Consider the following 12451-nt stretch of genomic DNA (forward strand, 5'->3'; position numbering starts at 1 on the left):
CTAGATATTTTGAGTATAATGTGCGTATTTAGGTGTTAAAGATTGGAGATAATCTAATATATGATATGGGACGCTCTGCAGTATATTTGATCTGTGATCGTGCAATCGAAACAGTTCACACAATCAATTTGTTTAAACGGTATTTATGAATCTACTCGAAGCTGTTTATTTTTGTATTATTTGAGGGTTAGGTTAGCTGTAATGAGAATTTATGGGCCGAGTGCTGCGGCTATGGACGCGGGCTAGGATGCCAAGCGCAGCGGTAGGACAGGCTAAGGGGCCGGGCGCTGCGGCCAGAAGTGCATATTGCAGCACATGTAAAACCACTGGCCGGGTCAAGAGTCCGGTATCTTAAGAGCGGTATTAGCTAATACCGCTCTAATACCACTCTTAACACTAACACCGGTGTTTAGGAAATACGGATTCATAAGTCGCTAATGCTGCCTAATTTGTGGCAGGATTATCTAGCCTAGAACAGCTGATGCGTTCATAAGTCATCCTAGCTAAAACCAGGATTATCATCCAAACTTTACCGTTTTGACTCTTCTGCGCAACTCTTTTCTCTTCTCAACTTAATAATTTGTTAATAATTATAAAGACGACTTTTAAATAATACATTTTTTATTATATGACGAAAGANAAATTTTTTTATTTTGTTTATAAGGATGTACTGGGTGGTCACTTGTTGGAGTAACTTTTATTTTTAATTTTTATTTATTTTATTATTTGATAAAATCTTTTTGGAAATTTAACTGGAAAAGATTTTTTTTATGCCAAACCATACATCGATACATTTTTATATTCCTTTGACAAGACAGGCCTTAAGTTAAACTTTATATGATAAAGAGGAAATAATTAATATTTAATTTTTCAGGGCTGAAGCTGAGGCAAAGCTGAAAGAGGCTGGATTCAGGTTATTTATTAATTTCATCTTTTAAATTTTTTTCTTTCATTTAGTTTCTTAAATTTTCTTTTAAATTAACTTTCAAAGTTTGGTATTTAAGTAGACTTTAGAATAGATGCTAATGTATTAAAAAAAATATAACATTTTTTCTTGTATTTCATATTTTACATTTAATCAAATTCAAATATTTTATTTTTAACTTTGTTTTTAAAAATAATTTCTAATATTTGATTGCAATGTTTTTTAGTGAGGGAACTTTCCTTGTTCGTGACTCAATAACAAGCGAAGGAGATTACGTACTATCAGTTGTACATAATGAAGAGGTACATACAGGCTATAGGGGTATTTCTTTATAATATAAATATAATATATTATTTTCAAAGAAAATATTCACTCCGGTTATTTTTTTTTAGGTTATTCATTATCAGATTAGAAAACGAGGAGAAGATGCGCTCTTCTCTCTGTCTGCTGAACCTAAGGTAAAAAACGATCATAATAAAAAAATCGAAATTTATTTTTATTAATTTCTCCTGTGCGTCTGTTAATGATATTTTTTTGGGTCACTTTAAACCTTTTATTTAGGTTACTTGTTGCTTAACATAACTTTTTTTATTTATTTATAACGAATATTTTATTAAGGTTATTCACGGATTGGATCAGTTGGTAAAATTCTATTCAACTAGTTCTAAAAGTGGACTTCAACATTCCTTATCAGGTTTCATCTTATAAAGATTTTTAATTGTTTTAATAAATGAATTATTGATCGATTGATATATTTTTATGATTGATTGGTTTGAAGCTGGACAAAATTTGTCAACGATCGAAGAAAATTTATATTTTTTAAAACCATGGGAGGTTGTATTTATTTGCCCTAAGTTATTCAACGATAAATAATATAATTGAATACGCACATCCATTGACATATATTTTGGATTGGTAAGGAGTTGATTGGAAGGTATAAGATTGTCAGGTTATCTGTGTCTGGGTAAGATCAGAGTCATTAACGAAGAGATGAATTAAAATACAGGTGTAACTGTAGAGGATTGTGGAGACAAGTAAGCTAATTAAGAGTCATGATTTAATGTTACTGAATTCCCATGTATGCATCAAGCTTATGTAATCTAGCACCTTGTAAAACTAGATTCAAGTACAATGTACAAATTAATGTACAGTGTACAATAGTTAATGCATTTTATTTAGATTATGTACCTGGCTCCCTTGCACCACCAGAAACTCGATTACATGGGAATGAGAATTTATTGCACAGGTCAGTCATTTACCTCCCCTACTCCTTGTGCCAATAAAATTGTTATTGTAAAAAATAATTTGTGGGAGGGCTCAACCTTTTTTTACTAAAAGGGACTGTTAAGATTTGTTCCTTATTTGCTGAATATGATCTGTTTTATTCATATACCATATCACATATATATGAATTTTGGTATAACTTTATAGCTGTTTTATATTAATTTCTCGAGAGAGGGATATCATAAAGAACTAATATTGGTCGCGATCATCTGCTAAATTTTTTAGGCTTCAGCTTATATCCCTTTCATTTTACCTTAGCAGTCCCTTTAATTGGGAGTTAGCTATCCTCTAGAAAACCATTATCAGAGGGGAGGGGGCTCAGCCCCCTGATATAAAGTTGATTATTTTAGAGCTACAGCTGAAGGAAATATAACTGTAGTGACTGAGCTCCTTGCTTCTGGATATAGGAATCTAGACTCAAAGGTTAAACAAATTAATTGATTAATATTTTAGTTTAGTTTTCGGATTAATTCAAGGACTCCAAAATGGATGTAGTAGAAGTTACAGTGATTAACATAAGAAACCTGCATTAGAAGCTACATGTTATTCTTTGTTAGTTAAGATAGGAAGATTTAATGCAATATACGTGCATAAATTAGAAATTTCTTTTGACATTTTATGAGGTTTTTTGTTCTTTTAAAAAAATGTTTGACTATGTGTTGCTTGATTTTGTTTAATATGTTTTAATTATAATGGTCGTAGAGGATTTTTACACAGTTGTTTTATTGTTGAATATGTTCAGGGCCTATTTTAAGATCTATAACAATTGCAATTACAAAATCCATTGAACGAAGACCATTACGCTTTATTCTGGATATCAAAGTAGGAACTTGAATTAAAAACAGGAATTGGCATTTTTTGAGAAACACAAAAAATAGGTTTCCATATAATTCCATTTCTGTACCCAAATGGGATCGGGGTTGAAAGAAGATTTAGGAGCATGAAAATACCTAAAAAGTGGCGTTATTTGATCTTAAAGATCAGATCTAGTGTTTACCCCGAAGTGTACTTTGCCAATGTCCATTATTCAATTGCATCAGTATCTAAAAAGAACAACCTGATATCTTTGTATTTATATTTGCCATGTCTGTTAATGAACAGCGAAATCAATCTGTGACCGAATTTAATGAATTTGAGCCGCCGCTTAAGTCTGCCAAAAACCGGTTTCAATTGAGCGCCAGCTTAAATCTTGAAAAATTGAATACAATTTTAAGTGGAACCAACCATATTTAAGCCGCGGCTTAAATTCTTTAAATTCGGCCTCTGGCCTAAATCGTTCAGAGACCTTCTTCGGGCCAAGATGTGATGTTCGGCTGTTCAGGATTTTGAAAATGTCACCACTAAAAACAAGAATTTGCATGATTACTAAAAACTAATGTTTAAATATTAATTACAGAACCATGATGGACAGACAGCCCTACATATTGCAACCTTACATGGACATAAGGTAGGATTGTTGATGTTTAGAACATTTTTTTCAGCTTAAAGGGACTGTAAGCGTACTGTCAAGTGAGCCGCAAAGATGTCAATGCCCGATACACATCAGCCTTGTCTGATCAAGTATAAATAAGATATTGATGTTTCATAATTATTAAAATAGATTATTTTATGGTAGAGGAGGGTCTAACTATACAGTATACAGTAGATATATACACTGTCAAGGATTTAGATATTCACAATTCTGGATTCTCAACAAAAGTGACTTGCGCATATTCTACTACAGGAATACTTGTAGGAATTAACATTTTGAAACCTTGAAAAATACATTAATTACCTTCCACAGTATTGATCAGATTAATGTCTCAAGGGTACCGTTGTAAATCGGGTATTGCCATCTTTGTGTGCAGGGTCTTTTCAAATTACGCTTACCGTCACTTAAAATGAATTTTTGACCGCTGAAATTCTCTAAATTTTAGTCTGTGTTAGAGGCTCTGCTTAAATATGGAACTAGAGTAAATGTCAGGTAAAGAGCTAACACAGATAATTCATAATGGAAACTTTAAAGTATTACATTTAGGAATAATAAGTGATGACTATTTTGTTTCCATTCAAATTTTTTTTATTCACAAAAGAATTAAGTCTTTGTCACAAACTCTTATTTTCTAATCCCTATATCTTTGCATCCCATTTACGTAGACATTAGATATTGTAATCTATGAATTCTGGTAGATTAAGAAAATTGTTTGAAATATCAAAGGTTTACACCATCAGATCGAACAGATATATAGGGATAAGAACATTTAAGTTTGTGGCAAAGGCTCAATCCCTTAAGCTTCTATTATTATTACTATTTGGCAGTGATACCCAGGGTTATACTGCACTACACTACGCTTGTATAAATGGATCTCAGGAACTTACCAAATCTTTGCTTACTAAAGGACGAGCTAATCCAACTATTAGGTAATCATTGAAATAGTAGAACAAAGGGTATAATATATTGAAACATTTAAAATTATTGATTTTTAACAAAAGTTCATAAATTTTTTTATCCTAAAGGAATGAATTGACCCAATGGGTTCCTCTGCACGATGCAGCATACAAGGTTGGTGAATTTTCCCTAATCTAAATAAAGCTCTTTGCTGATATATATATATACTAGCTGAAGGGCCAACAATTGCCCGTGGCAAAAAAAATGTTTAACAAAATATTTTGAAGAAAAAAATTTTGAAAAAAAATTCGAATTTTTTTTCAACCTATAACACCCCCAGCCACCCCTGAGTGTCCACAAAAAATTTTAGCCAAATCGGTCCAGCCGTTTAATTTGACCGGCTATAGGCAACATATATATATGTACGAATGTCTTGTTTTATTATATAGATTTTTCTTAATGTATAATGTGTAGAAGCAGGAATCTGAGAGGATAAATCCAAGAAATGCTCGAAGATAAAGAAGAAAATCTCCGAACAAGAAAACAAGAATCTAGGAGTCAGTCCGTCTCTACCCTTCAACTTGAACAGATCTACTCTTCGATAAAAATATCTGTTTATTAAATATATACCAAATAAACTATATGTAGGAATTGTTCATACTCTCTAAAAATGTATATATAATATATGTTAGCTATAGTTGGCTAAATGGCTGGACTGATTTGGCTGACATTTTTTTAGGGAACTCTGGGGTTCCCTAAAATCAGAACATAAAAAAGGGCTAAAAAATCAGATTTCTTTTCAAATAGGATTTTTTTTATTTCGATTTTTATAAAACATTTCACAGGTACCACCGGGCAATTCGGCTAAATAGGTCTTGGTAACTATATAGTTCAGCGGAGTAGGTCCTGGAAACTATAGTTCGGCTGAATAGGTCCTGGAAACTTTAGTTCAGCTAAGTTGTTTGGAAATAGTAGGTCTGGAAACTATAGTTCAGCTGAGTAGGTCTGGGAACTATAGTTCAGCTGAGTAGGTCCTGGAAACTATAGTTCAGCTGAGTAGGTCTGGAAGCTATAGTTCAGCTGAGTAGGTCTGGAAACTATAGTTCAGCTGAGTAGGTCTGGAAACTATAGTTCAGCTGAGTAGGTCTGGGAACTATAGTTTAGCTGAGTAGGTTCTGGAAACTATAGTTCAGCTGAGTAGGTCTGGAAACTATAGTTCAGCTGAGGAGGTCCTGAAAAGTAAAGTTCAGCTGAGTATGTCTGGGAACTATAGTTCAGCTGAGTAGGTTCTGGAAACTATAGTTTAGCTGAGGAGGTCCTGAAAAGTAAAGTTCAGCTGAGTATGTCTGGGAACTATAGTTCAGCTGAGTAGGTCTGGAAACTATAGTTCAGCTGAGTAGGTTCTGGAAACTATAGTTCAGCTGAGTAGGTCCTGAAAAGTAAAGTTCAGCTGAGTAGGTCTGGAAACTATAGTTCAGCTGAGTAGGTCCAGGAAACTATAGTTCAGCTGAGTAGGTCCAGGAAATAATAGTTCAGCTTAGTAGGTCTGGAAACTATAGATCAGCTGAGTAGGTCCTGGAAATTGTAGTTTAGCTGAGTAGATCCTGGGAACTATATTTCAGCTGAGTAGGTCTGGAAACTATAGTTCAGCTGAGTAGGTCCTGGTAATTCTAGTTTAGCTGAATAGATCCCGGCGAACTATATTTCAGCTGAGTAGGTCTGGAAACCATAGATCAGCTGAGTAGGTCCTGGAAATTATAGTTTAGCTGAGTAGATCCTGGAGACTACTGAGCCCGCGATTTAAAAAATTTGGGAAAATACGGCTCGTGTCTAAGCTGTTGTTGAGCCTTATTTACGACTTGAGCTTTCTGATTCAAGCTGCATCTTATTTTCAGTTAAAGTTGAGTTCAAAAACCGGTTTAATATTCTATTTGGCGGATTTTCATGGTAGGAATTGACGGATTCCGGGGTTTTATGAGAATAAGACTCAACATTTTGCCTTATTCTCCACGAAAACCTACCAAGGTCGGTTTTATTTTCTTTGGGCCTAACTCCTTAATTGTCGAGCCAAAGATCTTGCAGCTGTCAATCACGTGACACAAGCTGTCGTCAGAGTTGGGTCTAAGATTGGGTCTTAAAGTTGGGTTTAAGGAATTACGACTCGAGCCGAAGATTTTAAATCGCGGGATCAGATCAGCTGAGTAGGTCCTGGATATTACAGTTCCGCTGAGTAGGTCCTGGAAACTATATTTCAGCTGAGTAGGTCTATAAACTATAGTTCAGATAAGATGGTTTGGAAACTATAGTTCAGCTGAGTAGGTCTGGGAACTAGTTGAGCTGAGTAGGTTTTGGGAACTATAGTTCAGCTGAGTAGGTCCTGGAAACTATAGTTCAGCTGAGTAGGTCCTGGAAACTATAGTTCAGCTGAGAAGGTCCTGGAAACTATAGTTCAGCTGAGTAGGTCCTGGAAACTATAGTTCAGCTGAGGAGGTCCTGGAAACTATAGTTTAGTTGAGTAGGTCCTGGAAACTATAGTTTAGCTGAGTAGGTCCTGGGAACTACAGTTCAGCTGAGAAGGTCCTGAAAACTATAGTTCATCTGAGTAGGTCCTGGAAACTATAGTTCATCTGAGTAGGTCCTGGAAACTATAGTACATCTGAGTAGGTCCTGGAAACTATAGTTCATCTGAGTAGGTCTTGGAAACTATAGTTCATCTGAGTAGGTCCTGGAAACTATAGTTTATCTGAGCAGACAGAAACAGTTCGGAAATTAATCTTTTTTATTTTACAGGGACACATAGATTGTGTAATTGCTTTACTAGACCAGTTTGCCCCATCCAAGCCAAGAACACCTAAGGAACGATTTCTTTTAAAAGGATGGTTTTTTAAATTTTTATTTTGAAAATTAAGCAAATACATTTCGAACTGAAATATTTAAAATTTGTACACTGTACACAAAAAAATAAAATTTTAGATAAATATTGCAGATTTTTGAGAATTTTCAAAACTAAAATGTTTTAAAAAGTTAGTTTTTACCTGACAAAAAATATTCGACAAATTCAGAATGAAACTCCGGCCGATCTTGCGAGGACAACCGGCCATCATGAGGTATTATTATTATTATTATTATTTAATTTTAGAAAGTTTACAATTGATAGTATGCTCAAAAGATATGTTTTTAAATGAAAATAAAACAACGTTAAACCACCGCACGTACATAATTATCTTTAATATCATTCTTCAATAATATTACTTTTGAAAGGAATATTTTCTGTTTCGATATACATTGGGTAATTTCGGTAAATAAGATTCATCAACATCCCACCTTTCCCATCTTCATAGTACAACCTCAAAATCACTTTCTTTGCTTTAAAAATACAGGGGGTGTATATTTTATCGAAAAATAATTTTACTTCCCCCCCCCCCAATAATTTTTTCCGCCTTTAAGCATATTTTAGAGTTTTCTTCCCTGAATTGGGGGAAATTAATATTTTTTGGGGAAAATAAATAAATCTAAAGGAGTATGTGTCAAATTTTTTATTTTATTAATAATTCTAAGAAATACACACCCCTGTAAAAACGTTTGTTTACACTAAGGTCAGCTCCGAGCTCTGTCACCCTGGCCTTTCCTAGCCGTGGGTCCGTGTCCAAACTTTACCTGGCACAAGCTATCGTTTTTTACCACCTAGGATTGTGGAAGAGATGCCATCCTTTAACTGGAGTTGGTTCTAGTCATATCATGTTTTAAGTACAAACTTATAAATTTTCAAATTTAAAATATTTTAAAATTCAAAATGATTATATCTAGGTTGCTGCGTTCCTTGATTCATACCCAGTACTTCATCCAGGAATGTTTTAATATAATTAGTAACTTAATGATTGAAGTTAAGAGCAGAATAGTATTTTTTTATATTGGGGTCAGGTTCATTTTGTAATTTCTGCTTTTCTGTTTTTGATATATGTTAGATATAAATTTTTTTATAGTTTTGGAAACGAATTAATTTTTAGTTGTGTTATCTCTTGCGGATTTCTTCTTCAGGAAAACATAGAAGATAAAGGATTTAAGTTTCAAGGGCACCGTTGTTAATCGGGCATTGTCATCTTTTCGATGAGGGTTAACTTGAAATCACGCTTACATTCCCTTTAATTTTAATAGAATCTGAATTTAAACCTAATTTTTGGCTAGAAACTAGTAAAAGATTTCTTTCCTTTTTTTTCTTTATGTCGAACTTTTTGTTTGTTAAATATTTCTCTGTAAACGGACTAATCCTATTTCTCTGTGAACGGACTAATTCTATTTCCCTGTAAACGGACTAGTTATATTTCTCTGTAAACGGACACTAATCCTATTTCTCTGTAAACGGACTAATCCTATTTCTCTGTAAACGTACTAATTCTATTTCTCTGTAAACCGTCTAATTCTATTTCTCTGTAAACGGACTAATTCTATTTCTCTGTAAACGGACTAATTCTATTTCTCTGTAAACGGACTAATCCTATTTCTCTGTGAACGGACTAATTCTATTTCCCTGTAAATGGACTAGTTATATTTCTCTGTAAACGGACTAGTTATATTTCTCTGTAAACGGACTAGTTATATTTCTCTGTAAACGTACTAATTCTATTTCTCTGTAAACGGTCTAATTATATTTCTCTGTAAACGGACTAATTCTATTTCTCTGTAAACGGACTAATCCTATTTCTCTGTAAACGGACTAATTCTATTTCCCTGTAAGCGGACTAGTTATATTTCTCTGTAAACGGACTAGTTATAATTCTCTGTAAACGGACTAGTTAAATTTCTCTGTAAACAGACTAATCCTATTTCTCTGTAAACAGACTAATCCTTTTTATCTGTGAACGGACTAATTCTATTTCTCTGTAAACAGACTAATTCTATTTCTCTGTAAACGGACTAATTCTATTTCTCTGTAAACGGACTAATCCTATGTCTCTGTAAACGGACTAATCCTTTTTCTCTGTAAACGTACTAATTCTATTTCTCTGTAAACGGACTAATCCTATTTCTCTGTAAACGGACTAATCCTATTTCTCTGTAAACGGACTAATTCTATTTCTCTGTAAACGGACTAATCCTATGTCTCTGTAAACGGACTATTCCTATTTCTCTGTAAACGTACTAATTCTATTTCTCTGTAATCTGTCTAATTCTATTTCTCTGTAAACGGACTAATTCTATTTCTCTGTAAACGGACTAATCCTTTTTCACTGTAAACGGACTAATTCTATTTCTCTGTAAACGGACTAATCCTATTTCTCTGTAAACGGACTAATTCTATTTCTCTGTAAACGGACTAATTCTATTTCTCTGTAAACGGACTAATTCTATTTCTCTGTAAACGGACTAATCCTATTACTCTATAAACAAAGCTTTAAAAGTGTTCAATTCTGACAGTTTTCTTCATCATTTCTGCAGCTTAAAGTTAAAATTAATAGAAAATGCAATTTCCTTTTTGATTAGACAAAGGTTTTAATGGTACCGCTGTGAATCGGTCATGTAAATCTATCATTGGAGGGTCAGTTGAAAATACATGTTGAGTTTCTTTAAAATCTGGATGTTTAAAAAAATATTTTTAAACATAGAAACCAATAAAACGGAGTGGTACCATCCCAGCATCGATCGTAAACAGGCTTTAGGTAGGGAACTTTCTATAATCTTTTTTTTTGGTAAGTTTTGAAATATACACTAAGCTATTTATATTATTACGTCATATATTATGTCATATATTATTAAGTCATGATTATTCATCTTTTCATTAGAAAAACTTTTAAAGTTTTAAAATAATTTTTTTAAATGATGCATTTTTTATATTTTCAAGCATTCAAGGAATCTACCTAAATTAGATATAGGTGAGATATTATTTTTTCTTCATATTTTCAATTAGAAACTACACGAAGTGTACAATATTTGAACACCTCAAACTATAAGTTAATTGCGTAAGATTATTTAATCTTTTTGTTTTCAATCAAAACTCCATTTATTAAGAGTTATTGAGAAGAATAACAATGTTTTAAGATTTTTAAATATAACCAGCTTTTCTCATACTTGTACGTTAAATTAAAACTAGAGGAGATATGAGGTCACAAGGTCGTACTGCAGTAATGTCGATAATGTTACCTCCTTCTTCTGTTTAGTTCAGTGAACGGAACTTGTTTCGTGAAACTAATTTTAAAGTCAATATTATTATTTGGTATAATTCTATAATTTTTGTAAAATTGTCCCAATTTTAGAGAATTTTTTTTACTTTTTTATAGATAAGTTAAAAAAGAAGGGACTGGATGATGGAACTTTTCTGATCAGAAATAGCAGCAAAAAGAGATTTTACGTTCTTAGTATGCTGTGGAAGAAAAAAGGAACTTATCTAAACTTGAAAATATTGTGGAATTGTAAAATATAGCATTTAATTTCTTTAATTTTTATCACTTAAAAATGTGTCTTAATTATTAAATCTTTGCAAAAACTAAAACTTAGAATTTTATTTTTTTTGATTTTTTTCCAAATAAAAATTTTAAAAATATTTAGAAAAATTGATCCAATTTTTTTTATGAATTTAAGAAATGAAAATTTGGCATTGACAACTGTTTTTATAAACTTGCAACAAGATCTACAATTCGAGAATAATTAAGAAAAACGATATGATTTACCTGGTTTTTACAGTTTTGATATGGTTTGTTAGGTCACCATTTTGAGATAGAGAAACAGGGTATTTACTTTTTTATAGATGAAGGACCTTATCATCTCTCCCTAGAACATCTTGTTCAACATTATTCAAGGTTAATATTTTTATAAATATAAACAGAATGTCAAAAATATTTTATAAAACAGCTTAACCATATGAGTTTAACTTTGGAGACACCAAAAGCATTGATAAAATGCGGTTTTCTAAATCTACTGATAATGGAATACTGCAGATATTTATTTTTTTAATTGAATAAGTTTATGGAGCTCTTTAAAACTGTTCCAGCATATTTTAATGTTATTTATTTATTTTTACAATAACTCAATTTAGGTATAAAAGTATAAAACTCATTGAAAAATTGTCAAGACGACATTTATAAATTCTTTTGATGTCTTCTGGGCTAAACTGTACATCAACCACGGAAAGTTTTAATTTGAAGTAATAATAATCCAGAAGGTTGTCTCTTTTGATATTAACTGACCATTATTAATAGCAAGATTAATTACAAAATTACAAGTAATATCAAATTCAATAATAATGTCAATATTTTTTTGGATAAAGATACAAACTGACAAAGTGACAGTTTACAGTTTTTCAATTTTAGTAATTTTCAGGTTTAGTGACGGTTTACCATGCGCTTTAAGGAACCCCGTACCATCTTTAGGCAACAACAAATTAAAATACATTTCTTGGTCGTTATGAGTACTTATTTTTTTGGGAACTTGATTTATTTTTAAACACAGGGGTATATATTCTCTTAATTAATTTTTCCACGAGACACAATGGTATATATTTTCTTTAAAAAATATTTATTTTTCCACAAGGGAATATATTTTCTTTAAAAATAACTTATTTTTCCATAAGGGTATATATTTTCTTAAGAAATATTTTATTTTTCCACAAGGGTATATATTGCCTTTAAAGAATAATTTTTTTCCACAAGGGTATATATTTTCTTTAAAAAATATTTATTTTTCCACAAGGGAATATATTTTCTTTAAAAATGACTTATTTTTCCACAAGGGTATATATTTTCTTAAAAAATATTTAATTTTTCCACAAGGGTATATATTCCCTTTAAAGAATAATTTTTTTTCCACAAGGGAATATATTTTCTTTAAAAAATAATTTTTTCATTATTACTCTCTTGATTTCAACCCCCCCCCCCCCCCCC

General features: G+C 32.1%; 1 protein-coding gene across 1 annotated transcript in view; it reads left to right on the forward strand.

The window, feature by feature from the left end:
- Nucleotides 1–65: 65 nt before the first annotated feature.
- Nucleotides 66–12451, forward strand: part of LOC111700934 (tyrosine-protein kinase HTK16) — a 27786-nt gene continuing 15400 nt past the window's right edge. The window contains exons 1-18 of the mRNA XM_023472018.1: nucleotides 66–139; nucleotides 875–913; nucleotides 1152–1227; nucleotides 1318–1383; nucleotides 1544–1619; nucleotides 2105–2171; nucleotides 2560–2632; nucleotides 3606–3656; nucleotides 4126–4172; nucleotides 4508–4609; nucleotides 4706–4751; nucleotides 7368–7433; nucleotides 7640–7684; nucleotides 8385–8424; nucleotides 10181–10234; nucleotides 10853–10951; nucleotides 11275–11371; nucleotides 11892–11941. Of these exons, the coding sequence (XP_023327786.1) occupies nucleotides 66–139; nucleotides 875–913; nucleotides 1152–1227; nucleotides 1318–1383; nucleotides 1544–1619; nucleotides 2105–2171; nucleotides 2560–2632; nucleotides 3606–3656; nucleotides 4126–4172; nucleotides 4508–4609; nucleotides 4706–4751; nucleotides 7368–7433; nucleotides 7640–7684; nucleotides 8385–8424; nucleotides 10181–10234; nucleotides 10853–10951; nucleotides 11275–11371; nucleotides 11892–11941 (1168 nt within the window). The remainder of the gene's footprint in view (nucleotides 140–874; nucleotides 914–1151; nucleotides 1228–1317; nucleotides 1384–1543; nucleotides 1620–2104; nucleotides 2172–2559; nucleotides 2633–3605; nucleotides 3657–4125; nucleotides 4173–4507; nucleotides 4610–4705; nucleotides 4752–7367; nucleotides 7434–7639; nucleotides 7685–8384; nucleotides 8425–10180; nucleotides 10235–10852; nucleotides 10952–11274; nucleotides 11372–11891; nucleotides 11942–12451) is intronic.

Source organism: Eurytemora carolleeae, unplaced genomic scaffold, assembly GCF_000591075.1.
Source record: "Eurytemora carolleeae unplaced genomic scaffold, Eaff_2.0 scaffold283, whole genome shotgun sequence".
NCBI lineage: Eukaryota > Metazoa > Arthropoda > Copepoda > Calanoida > Temoridae > Eurytemora > Eurytemora carolleeae.